This window comes from Polistes fuscatus, unplaced genomic scaffold (assembly GCF_010416935.1).
Source record: "Polistes fuscatus isolate 324 unplaced genomic scaffold, CU_Pfus_HIC Scaffold8, whole genome shotgun sequence".
Classification (NCBI taxonomy): Eukaryota; Metazoa; Arthropoda; class Insecta; order Hymenoptera; family Vespidae; genus Polistes; species Polistes fuscatus.
Genome location: NW_025113162.1, coordinates 3,942,043 through 3,962,627, shown reverse-complemented (window position 1 = coordinate 3,962,627; position 20,585 = coordinate 3,942,043). Strand labels below are relative to the sequence as shown.

At 33.5% G+C, this 20,585-nt stretch overlaps 2 protein-coding genes and 1 long non-coding RNA gene across 9 annotated transcripts in view; 2 read left to right on the top strand and 1 right to left on the bottom strand.

Moving 5' to 3' along the window:
• The window catches only part of LOC122524904, an 88,880-nt gene extending 83,370 nt beyond the window's left edge, over positions 1–5,510 (top strand). For 5 of the 6 annotated variants that reach the window (XM_043647405.1, XM_043647404.1, XM_043647402.1 and 2 more), the window contains 7 exons: positions 149–409; positions 671–973; positions 1,072–1,511; positions 1,610–1,989; positions 2,068–2,674; positions 2,764–3,480; positions 4,501–5,510. In XM_043647405.1, the coding sequence (XP_043503340.1) occupies positions 149–409; positions 671–973; positions 1,072–1,511; positions 1,610–1,989; positions 2,068–2,674; positions 2,764–3,480; positions 4,501–4,836 (3,044 nt within the window). In that variant the 3' untranslated portion in view covers positions 4,837–5,510. Of the gene's footprint in view, positions 1–148; positions 410–670; positions 974–1,071; positions 1,512–1,609; positions 1,990–2,067; positions 2,675–2,763; positions 3,481–3,796; positions 3,876–4,500 lie in introns of all 6 variants that reach the window. The other variant, XR_006305665.1, reaches the window with a different exon arrangement.
• A 3,579-nt stretch (positions 5,511–9,089) lies between these two features.
• LOC122524903 lies at positions 9,090–10,445 on the bottom strand. Its single transcript, XR_006305664.1, has 2 exons — positions 10,082–10,445; positions 9,090–9,335 (listed from the first exon to the last, which is right to left on the bottom strand). It is a non-coding gene; the product is annotated as an uncharacterized LOC122524903 (long non-coding RNA).
• Positions 10,446–14,138: 3,693 nt separating this feature from the next.
• Positions 14,139–20,262, top strand: LOC122524902. 2 transcript variants are annotated; one of them, XM_043647400.1, is made up of 12 exons: positions 14,139–14,226; positions 14,736–15,163; positions 15,271–15,397; positions 15,474–15,659; positions 15,747–15,925; positions 16,007–16,092; positions 16,175–16,394; positions 16,484–16,786; positions 16,860–17,042; positions 17,134–17,184; positions 17,287–19,948; positions 20,029–20,262. In XM_043647400.1, exons 1-12 carry the CDS (start codon positions 14,210–14,212, stop codon positions 20,165–20,167), a joined length of 4,581 nt encoding a protein of 1,526 aa, XP_043503335.1. In that variant the 5' UTR covers positions 14,139–14,209; the 3' UTR covers positions 20,168–20,262. The 2 variants fall into 2 exon arrangements, with proteins under 2 accessions (XP_043503335.1, XP_043503334.1); XM_043647399.1 differs by having other exon boundaries at positions 17,134–19,948.
• The last annotated feature ends 323 nt before the right edge of the window (positions 20,263–20,585 follow it).

Genomic DNA, 20,585 nt, shown 5'->3' with positions numbered 1-20,585 from the left:
GTTTATTATTTTTCCTTCATGCTTTTATCCTCAAAGAACACTAATATCTCTTACGAAAAGTGTACTATAAAATGTAACGTATCGGATCAGAAAAGGAAAGAATATTTCTTGCTTGTCATTTATAACAATACTGTATCTTTATTTACAGTCAAGTCACCGGAGTCCTTGGGCAGTCATTTGGCGTCGTTGCTGTTGGAAGCAGAACACAGAGTCCAAGAACTCGGTGGCAGCACTTCCGGCAGCGGTGGGAGCACTCTTTTGGAACCACCAAGCAGCCACAGAGCCAGTTTCTCGACGCAGCATAATAATCTTACAGGATGCGGAGGTAGCACTGAGGACAAGCAACTGGCCCTCTGGGAGAGGAGAGCTCGAGCACTCAGAAAAATGTTACTAGGTTTTGATCAAGCAAGTACGTTCTTTTTAGTGTTATTCTATTTTTTTTATTAAATTTTATATTTATAGAAATAGCTTTAAACATCTTCAATAAGTTTTTATAACACAAATAGTGTTGTTTCTTTTTAGTTATTCTATTATTTTTATTAAATTTTATATTTATGGATAGCTTTAAGAATTTTTAATAAGTTTAAACAAAAATTGTAATTATTTTGTATTCGTTACTTTAAAAACAAAATATTAGAACGATGCAAACATGATTTATTCATCATAACAGGACCACCTGACATGCCATTCATGGTCGCAATCGATGTTACCGGAACGACCTCCGTGACAGTCAGATTTCAAGAACCAGATTCACATGATTCTCCAATTTGTACGAAATTCAAGGTTCAATGGAGTCTCAAAGAGGATTTTTCTACGATATGTGGGGATAGAGAGGTTTTGGATATGAAGCAAAGAGAATGTCGTATCGATGGACTCGTTCAAGGACAAAAATATTATTTTCGCGCGGCTGCTGGAAATTTAAAAGGCTATAGCAGATTTAGAAATTCGACTCCTGCTCATGTAACTCCTAGTAGTAAGTTTTATCGCATTAATTTATTTGCAAAAGAAAAATAACATTTGTATTATTAGTTTAAACGAAAAATTCGTAAATGTGAATTTATGTTTATAAAGGTTGGAGAGACATTGATGGCAGGGTACCAAGATTTGCAGGACGTTTAGAACAATTGAACACCCTCTTTAGCGACATCAGACGTCCGGAATACACACACGAGACACCAGCAGTACAAAGACGCAATCATAAGAAGAAAACGACGATAAAACAACTCTTCACCGCGACTAGCAAGTTTCAAAAAAATTTGCGGCGTGGCGTATTCCTTGCTTGTTTGCTTTATCATGAGGATAAGGTGCTCGTAACCAATGAAGACTTTTTACCTGTAATCGAGGTCGATGAAACCTATCCTAGTTCTATCTATAACGATTTTCACTGGCTCATGAAAGTCGCGTGCACGTGGGACGACGTCAAGACTCTACGTCAAGATATGGAAAAAAGTCACAGCAGTTCGACCAATCACTTTAGGATAAAATTGCTCCAGGCTGCTGCACAAATGCAGGTTGGTTTAAATTAGAAATGTTTTCATTTTCGTTTCTTTTTTTCTTTTTTGTGTTTATTAAAGAATTTGACCAATCTATTCGATTTAATTATCTTCAGGCCGCATTGTGTACGCAAGATCTTGGACAGTTATATCATAAACCGATCAGAGACATTCAAGGAACCCTTGTATTTTCGACAGTGAATTATGTAAAATCACCAAAACTCGTGTCAGTCTTAAATAGTAGGTGGCTTCCTTTGAGTAAAGTAACTAAAAAAATAATAACTCATGAAGACAGCAACGTGGCAGATATTTTGATGGCCAGTATACAAGAACAAATGACATATCACCAAGTCAGTAGTATCAAATTATCAAAGGGCTTATATCTTGGTTATTTGAAAATGCAAAGTAGTGTGGATCTTATACAAGTGGTTGTACCGGCTAAATCACCTAACGTCTTACCACATTGTAAAATACGTGACAACTCTCATGTATCTGCGTAAGCAATCAAGTTTGTTTTATAATACATCCTGCAAATGTATGAGAGATTTTAATGAATATAATATATGTTTATTAGGGAAGAATGGGATTATCTGAAAAGGATAACTCGTATTTATGCGTCCGATAATTCTGTCAAAGATTCAGAGGAGAAAGAAAATGTAACAAATGAATGTCAGGGTACAGAACAGCAAAAATTATTCGTCGATTTGGTTTCCGCAACGGCACGTCGTCTCTTTAATTATATGGAAATAAGTCCAGAGGATTCTTTATTATATCGACTTTACGATGCCGAAGTAATCGATCTCACGCACGATGTATCATTCCTAATTGCCGTACCTCCTGCAGAAACAGCTTGTTGCGTACCTGGAACTAGAGAAATTCTCTTACAAAGAGGAGACTTACTATCTTTACCTATTCAAGTATTCGAAATGGTTCACTTAAATACATACCAAAAGGATGTAATTAATCGATATTCAAGACTAAGCTGTATATTGGAATTAGACACCGCACAAGCTCAGCATAATCATAGGGAAGCTTTTAGCTCTTTAGAACTAAGTGTAGCAAAAGATAAACTTGCGCGATTACAAGATATACAGACTCAAGTAAACACAGTATGGAAGGGTGCTAGATGGCTTATCGACGTCATCACTTTTGCAAGAGACCGTGGATCCGGACAACAAAGCGTAAGTCTTATAATTACATTATAATAAATATTAAAGGGTAAATTTGTAGAGAAGATGGAATTGTAATATTCTATTCAATTTATGTTTAGGGTACATCACAGACTGTTGGTATATCTATGAAACATCTATTAGGTTTAGACAGAAATAAAAGCAACAGCAATAGTTTAAAAAGAAGTCTTCTTCAGTTGCCACCTCGAGATCCTAAACTCGTGAAATCAAGTCCAGGACGTGGAAGTTGGCCAGGTCCAAATGTTACGAATTCTTCTTCCAATTTACTTACAACGGAATTCAGCAAAAGTGAACAACAATTACCTAGTGGTCAATACGTGTGCAAGTGTAGTCACGTTTCAACTAAGTCAGAACCTCAAATATCATCCGTACCTACAAATGTACGACTTCCACCTTCGAAATCAGAGGACACTTTATTACTTACCAAATACAAACATAGTCCTAGAAATCGTTCGGCCACCATCACTTCTGCGTCGGCAAGTACCAGTCCATTACTTAATATAAAACCGATTCTCTATGGTGGATCGCTTTTAAGCGTATCAACAGCTATGACCAACACCAACACGAGTCTTCTCAGTGTTAGTAACACGAATTCCGACAGTCTTCATTCCCTAAGCAGCGATGAATATTCAACGCCAAATTCAAGTGTATGCTTAAAACCAGGACATATAAAAGTCAAAACGACTAAATCCAACACTAGTATAACAACTATGGCTGCTTCAGTAGGAGATAATCAATCGGAAGAAGAAAAGGATGAAGCAACAATGATGCCAGCACCACTACCTGGTATTCTTCAGGTAACAAATTATAATATTTAATTTTTATATGGGTACTAAGTAAAAGAGCTTATAGTTAAGTAGCTTATAGTTACATCTAGTATATAATTACAAATAAAAACACATTGTTTTACCAAAGGTAGTATAAAAATAATTACCGTTAATTTTTATAGTAAAGTAAGCGATTTTATGTTGCACATGGAAAATAAATATAATAATTCTTTAGATTTAGATTTAAAAAAGCTTCGTATAGGATACTATGCTTAATTGAAACTTCAGTCGGAAGCTTCTCTTTTAGACATGCAACAGTGCATTTAAATATTGTTTTTCCTTATAGGGGACGCAAGTCTAACCCGATTATAGTTAAAAACAGCTCACTTGGTCTTCTAGTGCAAACCAATGTAGCAGATACATAAGTAAGCCGCTACATCGCAAAATTTAATTACTTTGTGCAGTCTTGCTTCTACAAAATTAATTAATGTATTAATAAGTATAGCATGAGACATCTACTGTTTGTTGCTTTATCATCTCAAGGCAGAAGCGGAATTCAGCAGCATCGTTTAGCTCACATTATACATTACAGCTATTTTTTTATCTGAAAATGTAATTTAAGCGCTTATGTAATTGCTTCCTGTTTTTTTCGACATATGTATTAATACATTATTATAGCAGAATATAAACTACGAAATTGCATTTTTATGCGAATAATCTAGCGCTTTATTGTAATGCTGCAGATACATATTCAAAGGATAAAATCTTTTTTAGGAATTTGTATTTGTAAAATCGATATTATAAAATAATAACAAATATTGTTGTATGTACAAAGAATTTTGCCAAGACTTTGCGTATTGCTTTTATAACAAAATTTATGTTTAGTCAATGTAAATGAAGTAAACATTGAGTAACTCACTTTATAAAAACGTATATAATGTTAAAAGTAATGCTGCAAGAAAAATATATATCTATATAACTATTATAATATAATTTGTGATTCTTTACTTATAGTTTATTTGAAAAAAGAAAATATTTTCATCGTTACAGGTTTATGCGGCCTATGAAACTGGTTTGGCTTCTGGTACCAGTTTAAAATTACATGTAAATCCACGAACCACAGCAAGAGAAGTTGTGGATCTTGTTGTGAAGCAATTAAATATGGCAGTAGTCTTAAAGGGTCAAGATGGGCCTATCTACACAGTCGATGAATTACCAAATTTTTGCCTAGTTGCTGTAATTGGTGCGAGGGAACGTTGTTTAAGAGATGATTTTAAACCCCTTCAACTACAAAATCCGTGGAAGAAGGGCCGTTTGTATGTCAGACAAAAACAGGATGTTCTTGCTGCTCTCGAACACAGTAGCAAACATACAGCCTATTTATAACAGATATCTGATTAAAAATATTAAAATTCACATGTGTAATCTTTAGTTAACAAAATATGACACAGTGATAACTATTAATATTAAAATGAGAATGTAAAGCCACATATTGTGGATCGAATGAAAATCATCATGTGACCTATAAATCGACAGTTTCATTTTATAGGACTTGATGTTTTTAAGGATTGCTTTTACTATTAGTATTGAAAATAATTTATTATACGTATTAAAATAATCAGGATAAAACTTGATTTTCTCTTTTCATATAAAGTCAACTAGCTTTAGTTAGATTATTAAGTGATATTTGACGTGAAAGGGCATCGTAGATCATATTGTATAATCTCGTAATATGAAAGGTTTCTTGTTGTAAGTAATTGCACTAGATGATCAATGAACTCGAATAATTTTCTTTATGTAGACTTGTACATTCCAAGTTATAAGGCCGCGATCTAATGCGATCTGTTATATTCCTCGAATGTTAGTTAGTTTATAAACAAAGTTAATACTCAAAATATATTATAAACTAATATATTTTAGGTACCGATCTCAATGTCTTGTCCGATATGCGCGTCATTAGAAATGTGTCAAATGTTTCGGAGATCTCATCGTTCCTAAACCTAATAGCTTTTATGTCCAACTAAAAAATTTACGTAATTTTAATAAATTGCAACTGAAAATAAATTAAATGTAACATAACAAAAAAGAAAAGATAAAATGCTTAACTAAATTTTAAATAGCTATTTATTAATTAAATATAAAAGCTAAATATATTTAGCTTACATTTAAAGTATTTATTATTATTTTTTTTAATATACTTTATAATTTTTGTTTGTTATTTATGAAAAAATTTTTCAAGATAATAATACGCAAAGTTCCTAAAATTTCCTAATATTTTCAGGTAAAAATCAAAATATTATTGTACTGAGTTGGTTGCTGGGAACGATAGAAATATCTCTACGAGAAAGTAAAATCGATATCGGTGCTCACTTATAAAAGATGATTTGCTTTTAGAGAGGATGATAAAAATGGAATGAAAGTTGTTTGCAATTGATAGTGCGTTTGTGACAAAGAGGCTTATAGACTGTGCTATAGAATAGAAACAAATGTTATTATTTTTATTTCGAATGCTATTCCACGGGAAGATGGATAAAGTATACGCCAATAAACATAGATATGAAACTTAATTTGTGTGTTTTAAGTATATTTGATTTTTAAGTAAATTATATACGAAGTTCTTATTCTATTGCTGTTAATAATCTTTACGAAATTAAAAAAGAAATTTATCCTAATGATGAAGTTTCGATGCATTTTTCAAAAAATATTTCGAATACGGATATGAAATTCAATAAGTAATAAAATTTTAATACATATATATCAAGATATTGTATTTATATCAGAAATGGGAATTCTTATTTATCTAATTATAAGCAATTATTACTTTAGATTGTGTCTCAAGTGTATAATATGCAGTGCAATTTTTTTTAATTATCTATGCAAAACTCTAAGTTAAATCTTTTCAATTATATTTTCGTAAAAGGATTAATATATATAGATATTAATTTTTGTTTATGATACATATAAGTTCTCCCACTTCTGGTCTATAAACCATATACAGTAATACTCTGATAACACAATATAACTGCACAATATTTGAAAAATCGGAAAATAACTTTTGCATACCTTCATATTATATCATGTAACTTCCTATATTATTTTACGTTATAGCATTACTTTTCTTTTAAAATTCTAATGATCGTACACACTCGCGCGCGCGCAATTATATTTTAAAAATAAATATTAAATATTAATATGATCCGTCCTTTGCTTATTGCATATCATATTTACTTAGAAAGTACCATTTTGGATGATAAATATTTTTTATTCATTGTGCAGTATATATTGTGCACAGAGGGGCCACTTATGTTTAACAAGAATCTATGATGCACATATTTTTTTATTGAAAAAAAAAAAACTGAGGTTGTTACTATCGCATAGCTTAAGAATGTTCCACAAAGATGAAACAGCGAAAATAATCGAAACAGGATGATGCAAAATTTCATTAGCTCTGAATGTTTATTGATGTTTAATGTAAAAATAAGTATTAATAGATAGATGTTATATAATTATACACCAAGAGGAAAAGATAATGAAAAGAGAAAAAACTATTAAGCGACAAGATGGAAGAAAAGAGAGGAAAACCAAAAAAGTATGTTATGTCCAAATAAGCTATAGGAACAAAGGTTTTCCTTTATTATAAGGAAATAGGATTATAAGGAAATAGAAACAAGTAACTAAGGATATTAGACTTTGTAAATAAATTAGATTATTGAACGACTATGATGATAGGAGATGCAAACTAGCGAGATTATTTTATCTGAAAGCGTATATTTATCATGATGTAACTATATGATAGCGCCTAAACAAAAATGCGTAAGTTTAAAAGTACACGCATAAACTAGTAGACGAAAAGTAAGAAGATCGCCCTGTCCCTCGCACCAAAAACAAAAAAATTGAAAATTATAAGATTAAAAGAAAGTTTGAAAGAATGCGTAAACCAATAATATTATGATGAAATATTTAAGTAAATAACAAATTCGATGTTTGTATAGGAAATGCACTTTTTGGTTGTAACTAAATTTTCTTTCACCCCCTTTTTTATCTCTTTTTTAATTTTTTCTCTTACTCCCTCTCCCCCCTTCTTCATTCGCATTTCAGTCTCGACGGCAGCAGTTCTGTGTAAGAAGGAAAAGCGCACAAAAAAATGGAAGAAAGGAAAAAAAAGAATAAAATGTACCATTGTATTTGAGTCATATCGTCTTTTACGCGGTCACGTCGGTACTTTTCTTTCTCTTTTATTTTTCTTTTATAGTCTTCTTTCTTTCTCTCTCTCTCTCTCTCTCTCTCGCTCTCTCTCTCACACACACACACCACCCAGTAATTTTCCCTGACACAAGCAGAACTTGCCCGCCCTGCTGGTTAAACGAGAAACGAACCCGGACTTCCCACGACCGAGAGTCCTGCTGACCCACTTAAAACCTTGTTTCTCGTCTCATCTCGTCTCTCGTACCACCTACTCCTTATTTATTCCCGGCTCATAGCGTAATTATGCGCTCTTTTTCTTATCTTGGATTTGCCGAGAAAAGAAGCAATCGTCTCGGACGTAACGGTAAAGAATTTCTTCGAATTCTTACGCTTCTTTTCTTCTTCTTCTTATTCTTCTTCTTAATTGAAAAAAAAATATATATGAGCTCCGTTCTTATAATCATCGTAAGGTATAATTATTACAAAAAGTCATTTTCAATTCGTATTATTGACTTTTGAAGCATTGATTGCAATGACATTTTGTTCAGGCGCGAAGCAATTTTAAAAAGTATTATTAAAGTAATAATATCATAATGTATGAACACGTAAGGTCATAATATCGACGTGACTTTTGAAAATAAAGTCAAGAACTTTTTAAGATAAATATTTGAACTCTGATGAACTGTTTCTTATGATTTTTCAAATACATAATTATCAATTATTTGAACATTATACTGTGTGTGTGTGTGTGTAACATCGACAGAAATTTAAAAACCTTTATTTTAGGGTATACGAGAGAATGAATAAAAGAAAATAATTACAACTGATCCCAATGGTATAATTAGATTCTATTGTTTTCTTTGATATATTCCCATGTTTTTTATCATGTATTAAGTGACAATGTTACGCCATTGCGGAAGACCAACATCAATTCGGTTTTTACACGTGCATATACAGTTAATACTCATTGTCACGACGGCCCGGTCGTTGGAGCGAACGCGATTGGTCGACCGCACGCCGGATTCGCCCTCGGCTGACCCCGTTGTTGACTGACCCACTGTCGATACTGATAGCGCAACACTATGCGGTCAGCATGAAGTCAGTCCACTTTGGCATTTAATTGGATACGCTCGGGAGAGAAGAAGTGGGTTCTTTTCTATACGTATACATTATACGCACACGCACCTAAATACACAGATACATTTATATTTTCCACACGCCATGACTGTCCTTTGTGCCATATCATGTAAAACAATTTCTTACGGACCCTTCACACGAGAACAATGGTGTCCATATACGATTCGTATAGTTACCATCGCATAGAAAGACTTATCCTAAAGCCTATTGTTTGGTCTTCGCTCGTAAAATTCAATTTCAAATATCACGTTCAACTCGTTTTCAAATATTGTTAAAGATACAAAATGAAAAATTCGTTCGATTTAGGAAACTGTAGATTTTTAATGTGAATATGAATTATTTAATCTTTTAACTTCTTAATACATTTAGATTTGAATATATGAAAACGCCTCTTCGTAATATGGATTACACGATGCGTGTTACAACATGTTGATATCGTCATTCGAGTCATTTATCTAGACCTCAGCATGGATCTAAAACCGCGATCATTGATATTTTCTGAATTAATAGCTTGTGAAAGATCGGAAGGAACACGTTTGCAAATATCCATCAAGCGTTCTGTCCTAGAAAAGAAAAATTGATGAGATCATCTTATCACAAGTTCTCGTAGACAAATTTGAAAGGAATATCGATCAATTTATCAATCTTACACATGTGTCAACAATTCTTTTTAAATTATATATGTAAATACTTTTTCTAGCATGACATTAAAATACAAGATTAATTATTCTGAACAAGTCAACCTAAATTGTAGATGTGCAGTTCGAATTTAATATGTCTTCCTTGAAAAATGAATCATTACTCATTTTCTTAATATAAAAATTAATATTTAAACCATCAAATATACTATTTCCAAAGTATTTTTCTAAAACTATTAAAATACATACATTAACATAAATTAAACAGTCTGATTAGATCAACCTACATATTAGACGTACACTTTAAATCTAATAAATCTTCGTTGAATAATTAACCGTTATCTATTTTCTTAATATAATACGAAAATGAATATTTAAACGATCAAACATATATGTACAATGTATTTATTCGATAATTATTAACATATAAAAGAAGCTAATTGGATATTTCAGTTATAAGTGATCGTCACACGCTTTAAGAGAAGCATTCGATTCGGACGATTTGTGCGGATTAATCGCCTCGGGAAATATACCAGAAGTCGAGCGAGTATTGAAAGAGGAAGAGGATTCAGGTCGCGAGTCGTGTCGTTTACGCTCGACGAAGAAGAAAAGCGTAAATACATACGACCATACATACATACATACATATATATATGCATTTATATACATACAACGAGTTTGTGATCACCCGTAACCGTCACTAGGTATATAGACTCCATTTTACACGGATCTTTCCCCCTCTTTCTTTCATTTTGTTCTTTCTTTGTTATTCGCGCAGGCGCATTACGAAAGAATTATGCAGGGCGCAAGGTCCGGCCACTCGCCGGTCGAATTTTTACCAATCGAAGGTTAACTTTCGAAGTTCCTTCTCTTTCTCTCTCTTTCTATTTCTCTTTGTCTTTCTTTAACTTTTTTTCCTTTTCTCTTTCTTTGTCACCATCAATAGATGATAGACCAAAAGACTCAAACATGAGTCAGAAGTTTAAACCTAGCCGCAGAACAGACTCCGTATCTTTCATTGTTCTTCTATCGTATAACGTTTATAATTTATGAAAATTTATTAAATCTTTAGTATGTATATACATATATACATTTATTAAAGTATAGAGTTATTATTAAATTTGAATATATAATTGTTTTGCTAATAGTTTAATTTTATAATGAATTCTTCTTTTCTTAAACGATAACTCTTAAAGTGATTTTCATTCTATTGGGTTTTCGGAAAGTATCAACTATTAGTTACATATGTAATTTAAATAAATGATTTGAATAATTAATAATGAACTAAACAAAATTGTATTATTCAATGATGATTGTATTGAAATTATTCATTGGAAATGTCTTGAATATAATTGAAATAATATTGTCTCCCCTCTTGTCGCAAAGTCAATGACTGTTGACGGCGACGACAACGACAACGACAACGACGAGGACGAGGACGACGACAACGAAGACAACGATGACGATGACGATGAAGGAAAGAAAAAGAGGAAGAAAAGAGAAACGAGCTGGCTCGGTGAAGCCTTACCAAGCGAGTATTTGGAAGGCCGAGGATCAGTTCATTCGGTGCGCACCGCGGACGCGGATCACTTTGTCTTGTCCGCCATTTGTAAACTCCCGCCGTTTATTCGCACTTATGTTTCGATCGCCATAGAATACGCGAATAGTCGCAAGAAGGTAATACTCTGTTAGAAAACGCGAATCCAATTCCAACCCTTTTTCGCCAACCACGTGATATACTCAAAATACGTGCCTTTTCAAATTAACGAGGGAAGTTTGAATATCATTTGAAAATAATAATATTTTAGAGTTCGATATTAATACGATTTGTTTGGATACTGAAAGCATCGAACAACGAATAAAACGGAATAACGGTAAGGAAGTGAATCCATTATTCTGTGCTATTTTATTCTTTGGATACTTCATAAGTTTATTATTAATTTATTCATTATTATTTTTGACACAAACAATTCTGATAAATTATCTTTGCGTAAATGTTGTTTTATGTAGTGTACAATAAAGAGTAAAGAAAATCGTCTAATTCAATTCTTCGACATGTTCTAGATTAGAATTATATTTATATTGAAATTTATTTATATATATAACCTTGTTTCGAAAGATATTCGAGATCAAGTATACCATCCATCGTGGCTTCGTTAAATATAAAACTTCCTAATTTCTATGCTATATTTTATGAAGATTCATTTACAAGAGATACAATTACGGATAAGCAGTCGATTAGTCTTGTACGACCTGATTCAACGTATCTAGAGTTAATAGCTCATTGTTACTACCGACAAATCACACCGTTCTTATCGTATTACTATACTAAAATAGTTTTTTAATAACAGTTTCGAACTATGCAAAATAAAATTTGTATGATTTACGGTCTAAAAGAGAAACATAAGCCGAAACTACGGCGAATGAAAATTATCTTCGTTACTCTATAATTTGACTTATTATATCGCGTAATAATTAGAGTCAATTAGTGGTACAAGAGACTCGAAGAATAAAATAATACTAGATCTTTATCTACCTTTCTATTGTGTCAGCATAAATGTCGAATGCGCCTTTCACGATGCAATGAAATGAGAATGAAAATTCATCATTAAATGAAAAATAAGAGAAAAATAACGAAACCAAAGTTTCTTACTTCGGGTTTCCCGGCAAACGATTTTCTTCCTTCATCTAAATACCTACTTGTGAAATTTATAGTTGTCATTCGATCTAAGGAAATATCTAGAAGTCTACTTTTTTTTCCCCGTAAAGTCGTTGCTAGGAAAGCTTACCTTATGTCGTCGTTAAGATAATTAACCTAAATTTTCCCGGATTTATGGTGAACGGGCATACGAATCGGAACTTTGCTTCGTACGTTAATCACCAAAGGCTCACGTTTCTTCAACTATGAAGAAATAACAAATAGCAAGGAAATTAGTTGGATTCAATGAAATCTATCGGAATACTAATATTTCCTTTTTTCTATTTAAAATCAAACAAAATTATTACAGTTTATTTGGGATAAAAGAATTGATTAAATTAACTCCGAATACACGGTATAAGTAGGTTTGATATGTGCATCAAAGTTCGTAATAACAAATAGAAATGCAATTCTATTCTGTATCGACAAAAGGAATAGAAAGATCGTACCCTGCAATAGAAAGTAATTATTCTCAATTAATTACGCTGGCGTGTGATAGTAGCTATCGATTAACTCGTCAAGGTTAATTACACGTCGATGAAACGACGATAAGCAAAGATCGTTCAAAATTTTCTGCCCCTGGCATTATACACATTCATCATGTTACCTATCACGTAGAACGGGTTGCAGCATTTCGGGCGCAGACATTTCTAACTGCTAACAATATTGATTTATTTCCTAGCTAATGGTAGGATCTAATTTCGAAAACTATCTAAAGATTTCCAATAACAATATCATAATATGTTACATAATTCTATATTACAATAATTAAATTCCATAATTAATGTAATTTCATATTTCGCAGTCGCGATTAACGAGAAAATAAACGGAAGAATAATTTTGGTACGTGACACAAGAGAGAGAAACTATGTCGGAAGGTTGCACGAGCTGCAGAGGAACAAATTATGGCGGTGGTACATTGCAGTTAGGTGGGACTTCCGGTGGCACAAGCGGAAGTCCACCATCGACGACGTCTGCTTCAAACTACGCGGCAACGAGAAGAGTTCAAGTACGTGCAAAGGTCCTTTACGGTTCGGGAAAAGCAATCGCGAGCTTGCAAGCTCGGGAAAAAGCAGCAAGACGTTGATTTACAGGTAAATATAATAAATTAATATCTAATTTTTTCTTTCTACTTTTTTTTATTCCACATTCCCTTCCTTTTACGTAAGTATAACAAGATAGTTATATTCTCCATAAAAGTATAGTCCGTAATAAGTAGGAGAGAAATATTTGGGTCAATGTATCGAATAATTTGAAGTTGTCTAGAGTAACGTCATCGTAAAAATATCTTTCCGTTAATCACGATCATTCGTACATCCTCGCAAAACCTCCTTCTTCTCTTTCACGTTCACATATTATCTCACTTGTAATAGGTTATTCAAAAAATTGGCTAGTAAAAAAAAAAGAAAAAATTTGAGTGCTATACAAACTCCATCATTATCTTCACCTCATTTCATCTTCCTCGTTCTCTCTCTCTCTCTCTCTTTTTTTTCTCTTTCTCTTTCACTCATATGTCGTCGTAAAAGACTTCAAACTTGAGCCCACGCGAGCGGAAATATATAAAACATTGCCTCGTCATTTTCATCCGGATGAACGAAAAGATGGATGGATCGGCATCGATCGATGGGATCGCGTGTTGCCTTATTGGCTAACAGTAAAAATCTTTGCGGCAAAAATAAAAAGAGAGAGAGAGAGAAAGAAAAAACACAAAAAATAATGAATGATGGAACGAACGGGGCGTAACAAAAAGCGCAAAAGTTAGCCGGAGGCGTAGGGCACTTCGGACTTCTTCGGGAATAAGACCGGTCGACCAGCCTCGAAGACTGTTAGTATATGTTCAAACCGTCCTCGTGAAGGTCGACATCGACAACGAAAGACAACAAAGACGAATTCTTTCTTTCGGGCGAATTTGTCTTTTCTTTTCTTTTTCTTTTTTTTTGATTCTTCCCTTTTTCCTTTACTTCACTTTCCACTCGAAAAAATCTTATCGCCGAGCTTGAGAGACCCTTTTCCCTTTACGAAGAGAAAGTCGCTGTCATCTCCAGAGAGGATGTACCAACGGAATTAAATTTGCTACCGAGACGTTCCTCGACGTTTCGACATGCATCTAAGAATTGTGTGAGTTTACGCGAACGACGTATCATATTATTCCATTCGTTTTTCTTTGTCTCTTTTTTTTTGTTTTTCTTTTTTTTTATTTATTTTATCATATGATAGGCTTTTTAATTTCAATATTATTACTATTGTTATTAGTCATTATTAATATCATGAATGTATGTAAGTAAAAAAAAATGATCTTGTTTAATATATATGTATTTTCTTTCTTCAATTTGGTATTTTTAAATTAGAAGTTAGATCGAATGGTTCCTCATTATTTTCATTATTAACACACATCAAGGTTCATCCTCGACACTAATACGAAAGCCAACATGATTTCTTTTTTATATCGCCTATGGCATCTTACAATTGGCGATCCCGTTACACTTCTCATTCCTAACGAATAATCACTTCAACAAATTCGTAAATTTATTTCTATCCTATCTATTTCAAAATGAATATTTGTTCTTTTTCTTTTTGGTAATCAAAATTAATGAAATTCTTTGATCTCTTTTTTACCACACTTTCAGCGTCGTTTTCGTTACTTTCTTCTGGACCGTACTATCTCAACCGGAAGAAAGCACTCCTATTATTTACCCTACAATAAATTATACAAAAGAAATATTTACGAATGTAGAATTTAACCATTCTACCACGCAAACTACTGTAGCAGAGCAGAAAAACTTTGGAGAAAATCAAACGAATTTCAGAAGAAACTTTGATAACAACGAGGAAGCGAGTAAATACGAAATCGAAACTTTCGAAATTGTCGGAAAATATGATTCGAAAAACTACAGTGATCATTCAACGAATAACATTACAACTTACGAACTCGAGAGTCGAGATAATCAAGAAAACTGGGGACCTCGTGAGGAGGATATTATTGAAGCTGTTGATTTTGGATTGCAAGCGATGCATGATCTTTACAACGTCAAAGAACCGAAATTATATTCTATGGGTAATTAATTAGCTATTCATTTGTATGAATAAAAAACGAAACAAAAAGCTATCATAATACAAAAAGGAAACGAAAAATGATACAAATTTTTTGTTTCAAATTTGTAGGACTCTATCTGAAAGCTGACAATCCAGCAAAATACGTGGCAACATTCAATGATCAAACCGAAGAAGCTAGGACGCTTGCTAAATTTGGTTATGCAGTTCTCGAAGGTGCAACTATGTTTGTCAAAAAGTACGTTTCCTTTCTTGTGTCTCCCATCTTCTTTATGATTAATAGCAAAGAATATTTATTTAATCGTTATTTATAGGTTCCCCGATTTATCGAGAGAACTTCCTCTTTCTCGCAAAGGTCAAACAACGAGATTGCAACGCCAATGTCCGAGAAGAGGAACTCCTCAATGTCCAGCAGCTAGTTTAAGATATAGAACTTCGGATGGAAGCTGTAATAATCTTAAGAATCCTTGGTGGGGATCAGCAATGTCAACTATGCAAAGGTTTAGAACTTTTGTCGTTTTCTGTTACGAATATTCACATTCTTGAAATGTTGAATATGTATTTAATATGTTCTTCTTATCAATTAGATTCTTACCACCGAATTATAATGACGGTATACAAAGTATCAGAAGATCAAGGGACGGTAATCCATTGCCAAGTGCACGTGTAATTTCCGACGTGTTACACGAGGATGAAGATATACAATTGGCATCTGTTACACATATGTTAATGCAATGGGGTCAATTCATAGATCATGATTTAACAGGTATATATATATATATATATTCGATCGAACAGAATAATTATATTTTTATAAAAATTTAACATATCTTGTGTCCTTTTAAAGCAACTGGACAAAGCAGAGGCTTCAATGGATCGGTACCTCAATGTTGTTTGAATTCGGGTCTTGGGTTTCAACCTTTTGAATTATTAGTAAGTGATAATATTTCATTTTATAAACATATTATCTTATTCAGAAAATAAATATGATTCGTTTTTTGCCGTGGTATTTTAGCATCCAGAATGTTTACCAATAGCGGTAAACCCTCAGGATAGTTTCTTTGGTCGTTTTGGTATCAAGTGTTTGGAATTTCTTAGAAGTGGATCAGCACCAAGAGAAGATTGTCTATTTGGTGCTAGAGAACAATTAACTCAAGTTACGAGTTATTTAGATGCATCCACGGTGTACAGCAGCAATTCTTTTCAAAGTGACAATCTTCGACTCTTTAAAAACGGTAGAATGAAAATTTTCAATCAAGCTTAAATTCAACGATTTTCTTCTTCGATGATAAGAATTATCTAAAAAAGAAAAAAAAAATTTCAGGTTTATTGCAATACGGTATAATTCAATCCCGACGACCTCCGCTCTTCAGACAAGATTCGGATCTTTGCAAACAAGGTTCTTTATCAACGAATTGTTTCAGAGCAGGTGACGGTCGTTTAAGTGAACAACCAGCTCTAACATCCTTACATATTGTATTTTTAAGATTGCACAATAGATTAGCAATTAAACTTGGCGAATTGAATCCTCATTGGAGAGACGAAAAAATATTCCAAGAAACTCGTAAAATTATCGGCGCTATTATACAGCATATTACTTATCGCGAGTTCTTACCGATAGTATTAGGTAAATATTAATAAAATACTTTGTAGGAAAGATTTCTTTACAACAATTTGTTATATTTTATTGGAATTTACAGGGAACGAGGTAATGAAGGTATTCGATCTAGAAGTTCTAACAAAGGGCTATTACGATGGTTACGATCCTTCTGTTAATCCTACTATAGCAAATTCCTTCTCAACAGCCGCTTATCGTTTCGGACATTCGTTGGTTCAGCATAGTTTCCTACGATTTGACAGAAATCATCGACGCTTATTTAATAGTAAGATTATTATTTGATTTATTATCGATTGTTGGGATCATCCGATTGATTTATTTCATTATTTTCATTGGCATTATATTTTGTTCATCAGATGTCTCAATCCACGACGAATTTAGAAATCCCGAAAATTTGGAAACGGCAGGTTCGGTAGACCGTCTTCTTTTAGGATTAGTGAACCAACCTTCTCAAAGAAGGGATGAATTTATAACGAAAGAATTGACACGTCATTTATTTCAAACGCCAGGTTTCCCTTTCGGAATGGATCTGGCATCACTTAATATTCAAAGAGGACGAGATCATGGCATACCACCATACGTTGATTGGCGAGAACCATGCGGCTTGTCTCCCATCAAGAGTTTTGCCGATCTTGAGAATATTATGTCACCTAATACTATATTTAAGCTTCGAACTTTATATTCTTCGGTGGAAGACATTGATTTGTATCCCGCTGGATTAGCTGAAAAATCAGTTCGCGGTGGTTTAGTCGGACCAACGTTTGCTTGCATAATTGCACAGCAATTTAGTAATCTTCGACGTGGCGATCGATTTTGGTATGAAAATGACAAAGAAGAAAGTGGATTTACTTCTCGACAACTTCAACAAATCAGACGTATCACGTTCTCCCAAGTTCTTTGTCTTACGATGGATAACATTAAAACCATTCAACCGTTCGTTTTTCTAGTAGCTGATGCATTCAGAAATCAACGTGTTGCTTGCAATGATGAAATAATGACACAGTTCAGCCTTGAACCTTGGACCGAACAACAATCGGAACAAAGAAGTGAATCAAGTGATTTACATGTATCAGAAAGAAAGAGAATTGATCGAATACGTAGTACAACTAGCAAATCTGTTACGAATAGACAAGAAGGGACAAAAGAAAATGTTAAAATCAACGCGAAAGAACAAACGAAGGTTTCATCGCAAAAAACTAAACCCGTTAAAGCTAATATCAATCAGCATAATAGAATTGTCGTGAAAAAACCTTTCGGTCCACCGGATAACGTTACCATAGTCGTTCAAAATAATGCAGTTAATTCACCCGTCTTCGTTAATGATGCAATTTATGGTTCGTACATTCAAATACAAACTACAACTCAAAGTAACAAGGATATCCCTAAACCGGAAAATTTGAATTATCAACCTTATGGACAATACAATCCATTATCGTATGATCAAGGATCATTGAACATTCCTATTCATAGACCACCTCCCAAACCAATACCAACTTTAATTCCTGAAAGATTTGAAACTCCACAGAACATGAAACCATATATCCCACATGCTTATAACGATCCTAACAACCCAAATCCACTGAATTATGGTTACAGACCAAATTATAAACCCGAAGACATTGTTTACGACAACTTATCTCCTACGAGTCCAAGACCAACCTTATATACTTACTACAAGCACGCCCAACAATTAACAACTCCGCAAAGACCCATTCATCAAGACGAAAGTCATTCAAGTTATTACAATCCCTCTTACAACATACCATCTACGACGCAACATTATCAAGGAACAAGTCCATCGCCGTGGATAAAACCCAAACCACAATTCGAGCCTAGCTATCAGTCTTACGCGCAAAAACTTAGCTCAGATATTATTGCTAATCCAAATTACAATCACAATGTAAACAACAGACCAGAATACTGGCCTCAACAAATACCAAGTACCATACAAGATGAAAACTTACATTCCGCACAACCCGATTACAGCCATGGTCAAAATATACCTATTAACAAACCTTACAACAAAGACGAATCGGAAACTTGGAAATATTCGATTAGTGTACAAAAAGACGATGGATATGCACTTTCTTCGAGCAGACCTTACAATGAACCATATGGCCTGCAAGAAACAAACAGTTATCAGAATAGACCAATAAATAGACCAGTTAACGAAGATGATCCTGATATTTATAATAAGAAACCATTGGATACATCTTACTCGATAGAATTAAATAAACCAAATAATCAAAATAGCTCAGAAAATCTATTAGCGAATGTGCAACCTTATCAAGAAGAAGCCACAAAAAATCCAATCCTTAGTAATCCGAGCAAATGGACCGATATCCCATCTTATCAGCCAGGACCGACCAAAAGACCTGATTGTGTTCCTATATTACATGAAGAATCATCCTATCAGAAAAGACCAATTAAAACGCCTATGACCGTTCAAAACGATCTTGGTTCGACAAAAGTTCCTCCATCATACCAAGCGGATTTATTTAAAGAGACTAGCTATCAGCAAAGACCTACCATAAAACCAGATAAATCAACGAGCAATTCCTTTTATCAAACTAATCCGTTGAACAATCCAAACAGCAAACCTTTTGTCAAAAACGATGATATCTCTTATCAAAGAAAACCAATTTCACTTGTTTCCGTACAACATTCGACAAAAATTCCGACCAATGATGAAATTTCAAGGCCGATTAAAATACAAAGTGTTACCATTGTTACGGAAAGTATTGAAACAGTTCGACATCCTGGATCTTCCGGTTATAGACCAATAAATAAAATCAATGCTGAAATTCCAAGACCTCTAGAACTTCGACAAAACGAAGGAAAACCCGGCCAGTACTATTACGATAAAAACGTTTTGCATCGTTACCCTGAGAAAATGGAGGACGATATCTCGAAATATTATCATCATTTTGCGAAGGACGATGTTATTTACGGCGAGACAAGAGAAATCCTGGGAGAAAACGAAACCCTCATTGAATTAAATTTCACTGATGTGCTTACGAAAGCTCACGTGATTCAAAATGACGACACTAAATTTGTAACGACTCCTACTTTTGTGATCGATGATCCTGACGAGATTTACGCTAACGACGATCTCGACGGATCTTTTTCCGAGAACATCGAAAGTGTCACAACTTTAAACAATTTACAGAAGTACGTATTTACATTTTTTTCTACTAATGTATTTGATATTTATTTATTAATCGAACGATATATAATTGGCCCATTCACAGAACAAATAACTGGCTTAACTCCGAAGAAAATCCAAGACTGTCGTCCATTTTGGAGATGCCTAATATTACATCCGACGAAAGCATTAGCGCCAAGGAATTGCCTAAGCCTCTAATTAAAACCAGTAAATTAGCCTCTTAATTTACGTTTCTCGGTAGTTTAGAATGCTATTATTTCATTTTATTTTTGTTTTATTTTCTTTTATTTTATTTTATTTTATTATATCGTTAACCATCATTACCTTCTCATTCTATTTATTATCAGGTTCATACTTTATTTTCATTACGTTTGTATTTATTTTCATAGACCTAGTTTCCTAGAGATAATAGTAGCTTTTCTTTACTTGTCATTAGTGACACTTACGATCTCTCACGATCGTTTCTGTTAAATTGAAAAAGTTGATAAGACTTATGTACTACTATGTATACAATTTAAAAGAATCACAGGAGAATAAAATAATTACGTTAAGTGGATGGCTATACGAATGATACATAGATTATGCAAACACGCAATCCTACGTTAGAACGGAATGTAACCTAGTTTTATTCCGCTTTTAAAC